The following is a 16,378-nucleotide window of genomic DNA, read 5'->3' as shown; positions in this document are numbered from 1 at the left end:
GACGGTAAAACATCAGATGACCTTCTGTTCCTCTGCAATTCAGTGTAAAATAGTCCAAGATTTAAGTGGAATAAATGAAACATTTTGCAAACTCGTTGACCATCTTTTGTCACTTTTCTAGTTGCTGCCTTCTCTTCTGCCAGAAAATAGGCCCCCACCCTACCGCATCCCATGGACAAAGAAGGTTTGGATCACTGGCACCTTGTTATCAACATCCAGTCCAGGTTTCCCGTCCTCCCACTGTGTGAGTTAGTGCATGCCAAAGCTTTTCAACATGAGATCACCCTTGCATTTCATCTTGATTTACAGTCTTCCTTCAAAACCTATCTCCCTTCCGCTCACTCTTGTCTGGACTCTCCAATTCCATCTTCCGAGCCTTTGTCAGTGATGCTACACTGCCTCCTTCACAGAGTTAAAGGATGGCTGTTTTCTGGCTAATAAACATAGAGAAAGACACTCCAACTCTCTGTTAATCAGAACAACAGAAGAATGAGATGACATTTTCTTCTCGGGAGATTGAAAAAATTTAAACAAATGGTTATATCGAGTGTGGGGAGGATATGGGAAAGCAGATACTCTGTGGGTGGGAAGATAAATTATCACAGCCTTTCCAGAGGACAATTTTGTAATAGCTATAAAATTTAGAAGCACACATTTCAGACTTCCCTGGTGGCGCAGTGGTTAAGAAACCGCCTGCCAATGCACGGGATACAGGTTTGAGCCCTGGTCTGGGAAGATCCCACATGCCGCAGAGCAAATAAGCCCATATGCCACAACTACTGAGCCTGCACTCTAGAGCCCGCGAGCCACAGCTACTGAGCCCACGTGCCACAACTACTGAAGCCTGCGTGCCTAGAGCCTGTGCTCTGCAACCAGAGAAGCCACCGCAATGAGAAGCCTGCACACCGCTACAAAGAGTAGCCCCTGCTCACCGCAACTACAGAAAGCTTGTGTGCAGCAATGAAGACCCAACGTAGCCAAAAATAAAATATAAATAAATTTATAAAAAAATAAAAGCACACATTTCTTTGAACCTAGCATTTCTCCTTCTTGGTCACCACCCTAGCTAAAGAAACGCTTGCATGAACACTAAGGAGACACCTATAAGGATCCTCACTGCAGAATATTTATGATGTGAAGCTTTGGAACAACCTTAGTGCCCCTCAATGCGGAATGGATACTATACGTACCCATAGTAGAAAATACTATACAGCAATTTAACACAGTGATGGAGATCAACATGGACCAAAAAAGAAAGTGGTCCAATGTAAAATGTTAGGTGAATAAAAATGCAGAAGGCTGCACACAATATGATAACATTTTTTTTAAAATCCACACACAAAACACAACTGTATATTTCTATATCTATACCCACTCATAAGGGAATAGAAAAAGATCTGAAGAATGATCATCTTCAACTAATATCAGTGATATTACAAAACAATGTATCCCTAGGGACTTCCCTGTTGGCACAGTGGTTAAGACTCCACGGTCCCAATGCAGAGAGCCCGGTTCCATCCCTGGTCAGGGAACTAGATCCTACATGCATGCCGCAACTAAGGAGCCGGTGAGCTGCAACTAAGGAGTGTACCCGCTGCACCTAAGACCCAGAGCAACCAAATAATAAATAAATAAATAGCTTTAAAAAAATGTATCCCTAACAAAACTACACTGGTGTACAATTTGCATAATTTAAAATAAATTAGTAATGTTTTGAAAGATGAATGGTTACTTTTCCCACTAGCATTCCTAGCTTCAGATCCCAACAGAGGGTTTTCAGAAATGAGGCAGAGAAGGGATGGAGCCAACACTGATGCTTTTAGCAAGTTTCACTTTCATCCTAGCTGGTGGGAGGATGTAGGACGTGACCACAGTGCAATCAAAAGAGCAGACTTCCAAGACAAGCAGGCAGATGACAGATTGTTCCCAAGTCCAAAGGCAAACCACTCACAGGAGCACAACCTCCCTACCTCCTGGCTGAGAAACCACCGAGTCACTCGCTTCCCGCATCAATGCCTGGCGTGTTGACTGGAGAACCCAACTTTTAGACCCTGGAAAATATACAAAGGAAAGGAGAAAACAAATTTAGGTAGATGCCTGTCTTCCTATTTTGTGGGGAGGTGGTGGGGTGGGGGGGCACTCTTCCCTTAAACTGACTTCTGTCATTAAAAAAAAGGGCTGGGCTTCCCTGGTGGCGCAGTGGTTGAGAGTCCGCCTGCTGATGCAGGGGACATGGGTTTGTGCCCCTGTCTGGGAAGATCCCACATGCCGCGGAGCGGCTGGGCCCGTGAGCCACGGCTGCTGAGCCTGCAAGTCCGGAGCCTGTGCTCCGCAGCGGGAGAGGCCACAGCAGTGAGAGGCCCACGTACCGCAAAAAAAAAAAAAAAAAAAAAAAGGGCTAATGTTTACTGAGCAGTTAGTACATTCCAGACGCTGTTCTAAGTCATCTACCTGTATTCTCTCACTTAATCCTCAGAAAGAGACACAGGGTAAGTGCTTCATTATTCCCATTTGACCAGTTAGGAAGCCAAGGCCCAGAGAGATTAAGGAACTTTCCCAAAGTCACACAGCAGAGAGGAGGCACGATTTGTACCCAGGCAGTGTGACACCAGAACGCACACATGAACCACTCTATTTTACGGCCCCCCATACTCTATTATCACAAGCATTGATTTATTTACCTCATAGATGTCTGTTTTCCTCTGCTTGATTATAAGCTCCACTAAGGTAACAGCTACCTTTTGCACGCTTACTAACAGGCCAGGCACTCGTCCAAATTTTATATGCATGAAGCTACACAATGGAGGGCAGAGGCCCCCAGGGGAAAGTAGTACAACTGATAACCAAGCCCGGGTAGGCCCCTCTAGCACCTGCAAGGCTGTGAATTATTTTCAGCGTGTTCTCTGCCCCTGGGCACTAGTAAATACCTAAAGAAGTCTGGCTGGATGGATGAAAGGACAAATGAATGAAGGAACTCTCCCTCCACTATAAACAGCCAAGGAGTCAAGTGAGTACACCCTCCGGGGTTTCAACACAGAAGACCAGTATGCTTGGAATTGGGGGATGAGATAGCCGAGTGCCACCCAACCTAGAGTGGAAAGGTAGATATTCTAGAGATGTGCTACCGTGGAGAACTGCACAAACAAATCAAGGTCAATGGGTCTCTCTCACTCTCTCAAATCCATAGGGAGGAATGAGCCACAAATGCGGTATTGATACCAATTTGTCCCAGGTGGACTTCATGGCACACAGGACCCAACAGTCATCTCTAGTCATCTGACTTGGTGACACGCTATTCAGTGTTTCCCTCAGTCTAAGCGGTGAGGAAAGAAAAAGAGAGAACCCCGGCCACATACCTTTGGATGTGAGTAAGGCAGTGTCTGCAGAAGTCACCTCAGTGCTTCTCTGAGAGGTCCTAGGGAGAAGGACAGTTTCTGAGTCTGGAAGAGAAAAAATGTTTGGTAAAAGGCAGCTAAAAATAGGTGTTTGTGCTGAGTGGTGGGATTTGGGGCTATTTTTATAGTTGTCTTTGTACTTTTCTATGTTTCTTTCAGTTTTTCTTCCAAGGATTGTAAGTAATTTTTAGAATCTAGGGGAAAAACTGTAAACGTAGTAAATCTAAGATGATTATTTTAAAGACCAAAGGAATAAAAAATTACATATTAAAATTGGCTTAGGGTTCATGGACCTTAGGCGACTACACAGAGTATAATGGAATTAGCCAATTCGATACTGTAAAGTTGTTTAAATTAATCCAGGCCTTATTGAGGCAGCTGAAACATCTAAGCTTTCAAGCTATCTCATGATTCTTTTCTAATATTCTTACCTCAGAATCAGAGGTTGAAACGTGGTGGGAGCTTTGATAAGCTCCCATAATTAATGGAGCTAGTAACTCAGTGAGAGTTCCAAGATAGGATCAAGAAGGATTCAGGATGAAGGAAGGAAGGAAAGGAGGGAGGGAGCTAGAGAGAGAGAGAAAGAGAGAGAAAGGAAGGAAGGAAGGAAGGAAGGAAGGGAGGGAGGGAGGGAGAGAGGGAGAGAGAGAGAGAAAGAAAGAAAGAAAGAAAGAAAGAAAGAAAGAAAGAAAGAAAGAAAAGAAAAGAAAAGAAAAGAAAGGAAAAGAAAGAAAGGAAGAAAGAAAAGGTAGAACCAGTTCATCAAGGGATATTTTAAGGCATCTGGAGGCCTTTCCTCAGCCAATCTCTAATGCCTGAGTAGGGACTTAAGCCCCGGCAGGATGGAACTGGTGTCTGACCCAGGTTCACATTTCCTGGTTCTTTACAGTGTCCCCAAGACTCCTGGGAGGTCAACTGGAGAACCAAAAATGCTGACTTTTCAAAAGCCCAAAGGAAAAAAAAAAAGCAACAAAAAAGGAAACCATAAAACAATGAAAAGAAACAATTTAATGAAACTATACACACACACAGAGTTTTGGGATGAATTGTGTGGTCCCCTCCCACCCCTGCCCCAGCCCTACCTGAAAATTCATACATTGAAGCCCTAAGCCCAAGTAGCTTGGAATGTGACTGTATTTGGAGATAGTGCCTTTAAAGTGGTAATTAAGGTAAAAATGATGTTACATGGATGGGCCCTGATAGAATATCACTGGTGTTCTTACAAAAAGAGGACATTAGAACACAAACACACAAAGGAGGAAGACCATGTGAGGAAACAGGGAGAGGACGGCCATCTAGAAGTCAAGGAGAAAGGCCTCAGAAGAAACCAACCCTGCTGATACCTTGATCTCAGACTTCTAGCCTCCGGAATTGTGAGAAAGTAAACTTTTGTTGTTTAAGCAACCCAGTCTGTGGAATTTGTTATGACAGCCCTGGCAAACTCATACACAGACACACACACACATAGACCTAAGAGTAAGTTGCTGGGCTGCCCCATTCAGCAGGAGAACCCTCTTCCAAGGGATCCAAGGTACATCTGACCAGAAGAAGGGAAAGAATGGCCCGTTGAACCAGGCACCTGCAGTGAGGATGGGCCCTTCTGTGGAAGGCTCAAGGGTCAGAAGTATCGTGTCTTCCTCACGAAGGGACTCCCGTGTTGTCAGAGGGCATGTGGCTGCCGTCGTGGTGAGTGCAGCAGCGGTTCTCATCTGAAGCGGTGGTGTGGCTGGCAGGTCAGGTGTAGGCACGACTGTGGTTGTTGGAAGCACAGCTGTGGTTGTTGGAAGCACAGCTGTGGTTGTCGTCACGGCGGTGGTGGCGGCGGTGGTTGGGCGATGGGTGGTTGTTGAGCGATGGGTGGTTGTTGAGCGCATGGTTGTGGGACCTGTACCCAATAGAAGATACGTCTGGTGCCAAGTGGAGACGGAGGAAGACAGAAACCCTACAGATGTAGCCGGCATCCGTCCATTTCTCTGCCTTTCTCCTGCCTCACCCAGCCCACGAGCCTGGACCACTAAAATGCCCATGAAAACTGGGTGTCTTAACTCTAGTCCTGGCCTTTCCAACCTGTTCTTCACACACTGGCCAGAGTAATCTTTGAAAATGACAAATCTAATTATGTCAGTCCCCTACCTACACTTCTTTACTGGATTCTCCTTGCCCTTAAGATGAAGACCCAACCCCCAACCTCACCCTCAGGGCCCCACCTGATCTGCTCTTTCTTTCCCATCTCGGGCCTCCACTCTATTCTCCTCACTTTTCCCCAGCCCACTGGCCTTTCTTCAGTTCTTCCACAGTATTAGTGACCTTCCATCTGAGGGACTTTGTACCTACTGCTTCCTAGACTCTCTCTTCCTTAGATGGACTCCTCCTTAACCCTCATGTCTCAGCTAAAAGGACGCTTCTGCAAGGAGGTCATCCGCATTCGACATTTTTTGCACACTCATACTTGACCTTCATAGCATTTGTTGCATTTCCTAACTACACATTTATTTGTTGATTGTTATGGAATGTCTGTTTCTCCTAGTACACTGTAAGCTCCACGAGGGAATGGCTGGTATTTATTTTGTTCTCTGCTACAAATCTAATACCTACCACAGTGTCTGGTACATAATAGGTGTTCCAAAAACATGCATGAATGAGTAAATGAATGATCCCACCAAAAGTGAGCCCAAACGTAACATTTCAGTCAAGCAAGATGAATAAGCTCTAGAAATTTGCTGCACACATTGTACCCATAGTTAACAATAGTATATTGTACACTTGAAAATTCATGAAGAGGGTAGAACTCATGCTAGGTGTTCTTTCTACAATAAAAATTAAAATCTAAAAAGAGCGAGTCCAAAGAGTGTAACATAGGGTGAAAATGTAATCTCTTTCAGATATTAAAGATTGGTTCATGCCCAAACCACTCACCCCCTAAACATCTGAATCTGAGATCATTAGCAACAGTTATTCTACAGATACCACCCTCTCTTAAATATGCCAACTTTCCACTAACTCTAATGGACCAGAAAGACATTATTAGTTTCAAGTGAACTTAGAAATGTCCTCATAGAGTGCTGATTTCAACCAATATTTTATAGAGTAAGAGCTGGTTATATCAGGCTTGCAAAGCAAAGACTTGGATTGGCATCCTTTAACTTCAACAAATCCTAATGATACCTCCATCTCACAGAGTTGAGAAAAATATACTAGATATATATATTCAGTATATGAAAAGTATACTTTCATATATGCTTGTGAAAGTTCTCTAATTAGAAGCATCCCCGTCAGTTGTTCTCAATTTCAGAGCACATGAGAGTCATCGGAGAAGCTTATTACTTGCCTGGCTAGCCAGAACCTGCCTTCATAGACGCCAGTCCAGTTAGGAACAGAGCAGGCTGAACACAGGGCTGAATTCGAGAGGCTCCATTCCAGACCAGCAGGAACAGTGGCTATTGTTCACATAATTCAACCACAGGCTGCACTCCATGCAGCTCAAATCGTTACGAGTTCCACCATATTTCAAATGTCATCAAAAGCAACTGATGGTAACAGAAGGAACGATCACCTGAAAACTGCTGTGACTATCTCCAAATCCCCTGCCCTTTCCCCTCTGCTGGAAGTTGGGCTTATGGACTGAAGCTGATCCACAAACCACACATTTTATCTCATTCATCCAATATTTTTTAAAATTGTGAAATCTTTGCCAACAGGCAAAAATCAATATACTTCACATGATAAGTGGGAGATCTGAAAGCACTGGGCCCAAATTTCTGCAATTCCCTAGAGAAGCAGCAGCTGCCCTCTTCAGAGTGACCCTGAATTTCACTGGTTCCCTACCCCCCACCCTCTATGCCTCACTCATTTCTGTGGGATTTTTGGCTCCCACAGGCATCTGCTCCAGGCTGTGGCTCCTCTGGGCATCAACATGTCTCAGATGTAATCTGCCCACCCATTGCTTAAGCAGCTCCGGCCTCTCCACCACCATGCACTGACTCTATGACCCATGACTCGTGAACCTCTCCATCCCCAGACACAGTCCCTGCGTGCTCACCTCTCAGCTCCAGGCGGATGTTCCTCTTCACATCGTTGAACCAGCCAGGCACCTCTATGCGGCAGCAGTACACACCACTGTCACCTTCGTTGGTGTTGAAGATGGTCAAGGAGACATCCCCTCTCCGGATATTCCCCAGAAGTTGGTATTTTGGCAACTTCCTCGAGACCACCCTTCTCCCATCGGTGTAGAGAAGCTCATCATTGCATTTGGAGTTGGGACACTGGCCTTTGCCCCAGCACATGCCGTTGCTCTTAGGAGACCAGGATGAGTACGTACAGGGCAAAGTCACCGACTGACCCCAAAACGCTCTCACGACACTCTCTGATACAGCTGGAGCTGCGAGGAAAGATGAGAAAACTAGGCTGTAAGGTACTGAAATCTCTCAAATATGCTCTACAGGGATTGTGCAGATAGATGCTTCCAGGAAGATGCAAAGGGTCGTAGTGTATATGTTTCTTTAGCCCAAATTCTGGCCTGCCCTTAGCTGCTGCTAAGCTCCTAACTCCACACCCCTCCATCCCTCAAGTGGAAACAGCTGACCGCCTGAGTCTGCTCACATCTCCACAGCAGATTTGCTGATTAAAAAAACCCTGACCGGCGCTTCTCCGGTGGCGCAGTGGTTGAGAGTCCGCCTGCCGATGCAGGGGACGCGGGTTTGTGCCCCGGTCCGGGAAGATCCCACGTGCCGCGGAGCGGCTGGGCTCGTGAGCCATGGCCGCCGAGCCTGCGCGTCCGGAGCCTGTGCTCCGCAACGGGAGAGGCCACAACAGTGAGAGGCCCAAGTAACACAAAACAAACAAACAACTAAAAAAAACTCTGACCTTAAGTACCATTCAATAAAACAATAAATTCTCCATGGAAAATCCTGACCCTTTAATCCAATTCCACTAACTCATATAAACAGGTCCAAAACTGCACTCTACCCAGTGTATCTTAATAGGCAGTGATCACCTACTACTGACTTGAATGCCTCAAATGGGTCTCTGTCTGTCTTCCACCCCAGAGTGTTGCTATGGCAGGGAGACAGGCTGTTGAACTATATCCCATTGTCCTCTTCTCCTTTTAGTACTGGAGGTAGAAATTAATTGCTCTGGACCGTTTGTTTGTTGTTAGAGAACGTGAACTTAGGTGGAGTTTGTGGATTTTTTTTTTTTTTTTAATGTTAGAACTGGAAAGGAATCACAGGAATTCTTTGGAATGGCAGCTGTGACAAAAAGATGCTGGTGATTAGGTTGACCATGTTAGCTATATGAAATAGAACATAGCACCATTTTTAAAATGAAGTATCTGTGTTTCCCAACTTCAGCTGCTCATCAGCATGGCCTGGGGAGCTCGCTAAAAATACCTATTTTCTTACCCAACCCTGAGTCAGAATCTTAGAGGCCAAGGCCCATGGAAATGTACATAACCGAGGCCTCCAGGTCGTTCTGATGTCACTGACCACCCACTCTGTTTGAGGACCACTGGACAGCCTCTTCTAAGATAACTTCCATCTCTGAGAGTCCGTGAAAGTTTTTCACTGCTGCAAATGTTAAGCCCTCTGATTTAATTGAGCATCAGTGATTGTTCTCAATCAAACCATGCTATTGACAGGAGAGCCAGGCAGGCTATAGCTCCAGTGTCAGGATGACATCCTGCTCCTTCTTGAGTACCTAGATCCCTTTTATATTTTTTAAATTATTTTAACATCTTTATTGGAGTATAATTGCTTTACAATGGTGTGTTAGTTTCTGCTGTATAACAAAGTGAATCAGCTATACATATACATATATCCCCATATCTCTTTGCTCATGGTTTTCTTCAAGGTACCCTCCTGTAAGACTCTCCGTTCACTAACTCTGTTAACCCCGTTGGCTAAGTTGTGTAAGACATGGCCAGTAGCACCGTATTCCTCCCTGACCCTAGGCGGCAGCAACTTCCAGCTATCCTTCTCTGGGAGAAGGTGAGCTTGAGCCCTAGTAGTTGCCCAGGTAGTAAGCCAGATGAGGTACTTGCTGGGTTTTGCAAAGTTTGCTCTCATGATGAAAGGTCATTCCAAATTCAGACCCGCCTGGAGCCTTCCCTAAACTCATCGTCTCTTTACTTCGCCACAATGGAGATGTTTCACAGATTGTACATGCTGTGGAAGCCCATTTTGCCTCCCATGAAGTCATGGAAAAAAATAAAATTGTCTTGAACCTCAGCTGTGATAGCAATGCAGAACACATGCACCAAAAACCAATGACTTCTAAATATGAGCTTGTTCCTATGAATATTTGGTAAATTAATAAAAAATGTGGGACAGAATTATTTCTACTGGAGATCCAACAGTTTATTATCCCAAGTATCGCAGTATAGAAAGAGGCATCCTACTACTCAATAAGGAAAGACTAGATAGAAAAACTGGCAAAGGCAACAAACACATGAAAGGATGCTCAACATCATTAATCATTAGAGAAATGCAAATCAAAACTACAATGCGATATCGTCTCACATCGGTCAGAATGGCCATCATTACAAACAATCAATGCTGGAGGGGGTGTGGAGAAAAGGCAACCCTCATACACTGTTGGTGGGAATGTACATTGGTACAGCCACTATGGAGAACAGTATGGAGGTTCCTTACAAAACTAAAAATAGAACTACCATAGGACCCAGCAATCCCACTACTGGGCATATATCCTGAGAAAACCATAATTCAAAAAGAGTCATGTACCACAATGTTCTTTGCAGCTCTATTTACAATAGCCAGGACATGGAAGCAACCTAAGTGTCCATCAACAGATGAATGGATAAAGAAGATGTGGCACATATATACAATGGAATATTACTCAGCCATAAAAAGAAATGAAATTGAGTTATTTGTAGTAAGGTGGATGGACCTAGAGTCTGTCATACAGAGTGAAGTAAATCAGAAAGACAAATACCGTATGCTAACACATATATACGGAATCTAAAAAAAAAAAAAAAGAAATGGTTACGAAGAACCTAGGGGCAAGACAGGAATAAAGACACAGACCTACTAGAGAATGGACTTGAGGACACGGGGAGGGGGAAGGGTAAGCTGTGACAAAGTGAGAGAGTGGCATGGACATATATACACTACCAAACGTAAAATGTATAGCTAGTGGGAAGCAGTCACATAGCACAGGGAGATCAGCTCGGTGCTTTGTGACCAGCTAGAAGGGTGGGAGGGAAGGAGACTCAAGAGGGAAGAGATATGGGGATATATGTATATGTATAACTGGTTCACTTTGTTATAAAGCAGAAACTAACACACCATTGTAAAGCAAGTATACTCCAATAAAAAAAAAAAAAAGAAAAACTGGCAAAGGACAAAACAGGCAATTCATAGACAAGGAAATATGAGTGATCAGTAAACTTCAACTATTAGACTGGCAAAAAGTTAGAATGCTGATGATATGAAGTGTTGGCTAGACTGGGAGCTGGGAAATGACTTAGCCTACTGGAGTAAACTGGAGTGAAATGGGGTGTGAATTGGTACAGCCACACTCTGGGGAAATTCGGCAGTTTCGGTTAATACTCAACATGCAAGTGACCTCGCTAAGCCTGGGCAATTTTATGGTTTGTTATTTGCTCTAGAAAAGCACAGGTGCACAAGGAAGCCTATTTGCAAATGTTTACTGCAGTGTCATATGTGTGGGAATGAAATGAACAGTGTGCGTATGGGGAGTGGCTAACCTATGGCACAGTCCTTCCGTGGAACCACAATGTACAAGATTAATAGAATTAGACAGATGTATATCCATCGGCATGAAAACTCCAAGCCTTATCAACGTACGAAAAGGAGACATTTCAAAATGACACATAACATACAAAACCATTTTAAAAAATAAATAAACCAGTTTGCAGGTTTTGTGGGCACAGACGTGTGAAAGTAAACGTAGAGAAAAGTGGCTGGTGGGACATACACCCAACTCATTGTGTCAGCAGCTCCATGATCAGAGGAAAGGGACTGGGGTTGAGGGCAGTAGTCAAAAGGGATTTAACTTTATAACATTTAAATTGTTCCACCAAGGGTGTCTCTGTATTACCCATTGGATTAAAAATTAATGTTAAAAAGAGGAAGCAGGTGTGGCAGAAAAACACCCATCAGGCTTACATTGAGAACTTTATTCTGCTAGTTACTGCTTTTGTGTTCTTTGGAGGAAAACCACACTAATCCTGACCTCATTATCCTCATAAGGCAAAGGGGGAAGATAATGCTCGCCTCAGAAATAGTTCTCAAGAGCTCCCCTGGTGGCACAGTGGTTGAGAGTCCACCTGCCGATGCAGGGAACACGGGTTCGTGCCCCGGTCTGGGAGGATCCCACATGCTGCGGAGCGGCTGGGCCCGTGAGCCATGGCCACTGAGCCTGCGCGTCCGGAGCCTGTGCTCCGCAACGGGAGAGGCCACAACAGTGAGAGGCCCGCGTACCGAAAAAAAAAAAAAAGAAATAGTTCTCAAGTTCACAAGAGATAGAGTATTAAATGCCACATGAAATTAATAAATTATTAGTACAAATAACTAAGCATTTCTGATCTTAGAGATATGATAAGAAACTTTCTTTCCAGCTGCAAAATTATCTGAAGCAAAGGAATCATTGGTATTAAATCAATTTCTCTTTTGGGGAATTACCCAGGATGGTGGGTACAACCTAGGTTCTGGTGCCAGCTTGGTTCCTCCTCTAGCTGGTGACCTTAAACAAGGCCTTTCCCCAGTCTGGGTCTCAATTTCATCATCTACAGAGTGAAGGGTTTGATCTGACATCTTTTAAGAGCACATTCAGTTCTGATCACCAATGAGTCTGAGCAGTCACTGCCTTCTAAAGTGGTCATTTTAGAAAAGGCACAAATGAAAAACAAACAGCTCATCCACCAGGTGCTGCCTTCTTCAAGTAGGGTTGGAGAAGCCCACTCAGTCAGTGTCCAGCCAGTAGCCGGAAAGGTGGCCAGAGCAACTTTCAGCATCACCAAACCCTCCACACCTCCAGGTCCCAGGACAAGGTAAAGACCAGGCAAAAACAATGATAAAGAAAGGGAAAGGAACTGCTTTCATTCCACTAACTCCCACAGGGTATCTGGGGAGAGAGACAGTTAAATGAGCAACTACTACAGGGCGACAAGTTCTCTAATGGCGGGACTCCAGGGAGGACAGGAACTCACAGCAGAAACACTTAAAGCAGTTTGGAGGCTATGGGTAGTCAGGAAAAACTTGACTTAGGTGGAGACCTGAGGGTGTATGGAGTTCTAGAGGAAAGAAAGGCACAAAGAACAGTATGACAAAGGCTTGTTTTTCGTGGAATGTAGGTGTTTTCTCACACAGCACATTTGAAAGATTCATGTGCAGAAACTATGAAGTGTTAAAACTGCAAGGGACATTAGATATTGTCTAGTTCTAGAATCATGGATTGTTAAAACTGGTCTTTTCCAAGTCCCTCATTTCTTCCATGGAAGGGCCATAGTCACCAGTGTCAAAAGTTAATGACCAAGATGCAACTTCAGCTCAGCCCAGAGCATTCCACCTGTATAGCAGCAGGATGTGAAGGTCTATACTGGTCCACACCTAGTGTGTGTACATTTGCATCATCCGAAACCTGGAAACAATATGCAGAAAAGGTAAACCTCACCTGGACGCCTGACCCCCAGCAAAATAAAACAAACCAAGAAGCAAACAAAAACTGCTAAAAATAAAGAGAAAAATAAGGATTATAATAAGGCGTCTTAGCAGAACAAATTCCCCTGGCTCTGATTGTGCTAGTAAAACCTGCAAAGGACATTTCTTTTCCCCATGTTATCTGACCCCTTATCTCTGTGTCTCTTCTTAAATTACCATTCCTGGTATGAACATAAATACCCCCGCCCTAAAACTCCCAAACCAGTCTCAAGATAAACCCTGTGTCACAAAGAAAGGGAGAGACCTTCCAAACAAGAGAAGGTGAGTGGACGCAGGAATGAAATGGACTTCACCTTTATAGATCAGCCATGGAAATCTGGGAGGTGCCAAGCCTCCAGGGACTCCTAGATGGAAGGTCTGAGAACACTTACTCAGATACAGCCGCTGGAGCTCAATCACCAGCCAGAGAATCAGAGGCCCTTTGGACATTTTGGTTGCTGGCAGGCCCCAGGAGTCTGTCTGTCTGTCCAAATTCCATTTCTTATACTCCAGTTAATGCTGACAGGGCAGGACCTTCAGGTTTCATTTCTCGTTTTGCCTCATAATCTTCCCTTTCCCCCTCCTGAATGGCCTTCCTCAATCTGGGATGTATAATAAAATGTGCTGAGCACGTTTCTCCTGCCCATTAGTGTGTGTGCAAACATGTGGAGTGATGGTGTGGGCATGCATGTACTCCGTTGTCCACTCATATAGGGGGATTTCCTACACGTACATGAGCATCTATGCTTGTGTGTATGTGCACTCGTCCTCCTGGCTACCATGCAGCTTACAATAAAATGCAGTTAACTCTCCCCTCTGGCAGTGGTTTACACACAGACTCCTCATGTGAGCCAAAGGCAAGTTAGATGGGAATTTGGCTCTGCTCCCATTCTGGGTTCTCCCTCACCCAGCCCCTGTACCCCTCGCCCTGATAATAGAGAAATAAAAGCAGGGCTGCCATCAACTATCACATAGGCCAAAAACACCATTAGAGTTTACTGGGCAAGGAAAGAGGTTCACTAGAGGAAGCATATGGTGATAGTTACCAGACAGGCTCAGGTAACAAACAGGCTCAAGGTCTGGGCCCAATTCTACCACTTGTTAGTGAAACCACTTGAAGGAGAGGAGCACGCAAGACAATTCATGAACTAGATTTCAGGGCTTGAACTAGATGATATTTATGGCCCTTCTGCACACTATGGATTCAACAATATATCCAGAACCACAGAATCATTTAGAGGAGGAATCAAATCAATGCTCACCAACCAGATGTGTTTTCTAAATCATCAGCATTAGTTATTGAATGCTTAATTATATGCCAGGCACTCTGCTACATGATAGAGCTGTATTATTGAATTCTCACACCCTAAGAAATAGAAATTTTTTTCTATTTTAACAGGTGAGGAAACTGAAGCTTAAGGGAGCTAAGTAAATGACATTCACAGCAAAAATATTGTAGAAACAGAACTTAAGCCAAGACTTTCTGATTGATCCCAAAGTCCGTGATCTTAATCACTACACCCTCCTTTGATCTGTGACGCTTTTGGCATTGCACCATGAGACCAAGCATATCAGTGGCCAACTCCTACCTAGCCCCAGAGAGGGAATTTAAAAATGCACAGATGTTCTAGATTGTTTTAGAAAATTTCATTTGATTGTCACCAGCCAAATGAACCTTAAACCTTCAAATTTCTCACACTGAAGGATTAGTGAAAATACAAATCTTGGGTGAGGCTCTGGAATCAGAGAACCCAGAAAACAGGGGGAAGGGATGAAAATAGAGGCATTCAAAGAAAGTTTTTCCACTGTATGTTCACTAAACTGTGAATCCTTTTCCCACCCTATTCCCAGGAAACTGGGTGATTTAATCTCTCAATAAACTGACGGCCCAAATAAAACACTCAAAGATACTGATATTTGGGTGCCCCCCAACAATATCACCCAACGCCCCTTCAATAAAGTCACCAGTACATGAGTCATGCGTGCAGTACATCAGTCATGCGTGCAGCACTGCTAATCAGTTTTTAGGGTGTCACTTTAAGATATGAAAAAACAACCAAGAATCTCGACATTTCAGGAAAGTCTTCTGTACGAAAAAGATGTAAAGAAAACAGAGAGAGCAGAATAAAACAAGCAAACAAACAAACAAAAAAACCCCAAACTAGTATCTTCCAAGAAAAAAAGAAACAGAGAAACTATAAAAAAGAATAATCAGAGAAAAAAGAAAGAGCTCCTAGAAATTTAAAAGATTATACTTACCCCCAAATTTTATAGAAGATTTGAAAAATAAAGTTAAGGAAATTTTCTAGAAAATATAACCTATCTATGAAGTCTAATAGCTAGGGGTGTTTCAGAATATTAAAACAGAAAATTGAGAGGAGGAAATTATTAAAGAAATATTTTTCTAAATTCTCATAACTCAAAAACATGAGTCTCCAGATTGGGAGGGCCAATCAAAGGCTAAACTTCATGAATAAAAAGATCCTCACAGAAATAGTATATTATCATGAAATATAAGAATATTAGGCATAAGGAGAAGATATTAAAAACCTCCAGAGGGAAAACAAGCAAAAACATATTGCCTTGAAAAGATTTAGGATCAGAATTGCACTGGTCTTCTAAATAGCCAGGCTAGAAAATAATGCAGGAATGCTTTCAAAACTCACAGGGGAAAATGCTGGTCCTATCATCATAAGAGGAACTCTGGCTACTGGTTTAACACAAAATTGAAATAAGACTTCCTTGGGAAGATGGGCAGACAGAAAGTAGGGTGGTGGCACTAGAGTCCAACCCTATTTGCCATTACAGGAGGTCAACAGTGAATGTCCAAACTGATCAAACAATACCAGCAGAAGCCCATTATTAGTAATATGGATGTAAAAAGCTGAAGAAAACCCCATGGGGTTCGAATTTTATGGAAAGAAGTAGGAAAGGAATTCACTATATTTTTAGTAAGAAGCTTTTAAAAATAACTAGATTGTTTTAAAAAACTTAGAAGAATTTATTTGTTATTTACAATACATTTATTTTTTAAAATGCACATATTGAGCACACCTAGCACTCAGATCTTAGTTTCCAACACCACTCTCCAACAAAAGGAACTACAGCTCCTTGGGACAATGGCTGATTCTAGGACTGAGGCAGGAAATATTTAAGATTGTCTGGAGCATCTTGCAGTGCTAGGAAGTAGGGAAGTGCTGGGGGCGGGGGGGTGGGGGGTGGGGGGTGGGGGGGGTGAGGCAGGGGGGTGGGGGGTGGGGGGTGGGGGGGGTGAGGTGGGGTGGGGGGGGTGGGGGCAATCTACAA

At 43.8% G+C, this 16,378-nt stretch overlaps 2 protein-coding genes across 2 annotated transcripts in view; one reads left to right on the top strand and one right to left on the bottom strand.

Annotated features, from left to right (window-relative positions):
* Positions 1-13,577, bottom strand: part of TIMD4 (T cell immunoglobulin and mucin domain containing 4) — a 34,896-nt gene extending 21,319 nt beyond the window's left edge. The window contains exons 1-5 of the mRNA XM_033407957.2: positions 13,465-13,577; positions 7,435-7,773; positions 4,975-5,280; positions 3,357-3,440; positions 1,971-2,051 (exon numbers count right to left, since the gene is read on the bottom strand). Coding sequence (XP_033263848.1) covers positions 1,971-2,051; positions 3,357-3,440; positions 4,975-5,280; positions 7,435-7,773; positions 13,465-13,522 — 868 coding nt within the window. The 5' untranslated portion in view covers positions 13,523-13,577. The remainder of the gene's footprint in view (positions 1-1,970; positions 2,052-3,356; positions 3,441-4,974; positions 5,281-7,434; positions 7,774-13,464) is intronic.
* SGCD (sarcoglycan delta) overlaps positions 1-16,378 on the top strand; it is a 745,702-nt gene that overhangs the window by 596,378 nt on the left and 132,946 nt on the right. The window lies entirely within an intron of this gene.

Source organism: Orcinus orca, chromosome 3, assembly GCF_937001465.1.
Source record: "Orcinus orca chromosome 3, mOrcOrc1.1, whole genome shotgun sequence".
Lineage (NCBI taxonomy): Eukaryota > Metazoa > Chordata > Mammalia > Artiodactyla > Delphinidae > Orcinus > Orcinus orca.
This window is presented reverse-complemented; position numbering and strand designations above follow the sequence as displayed.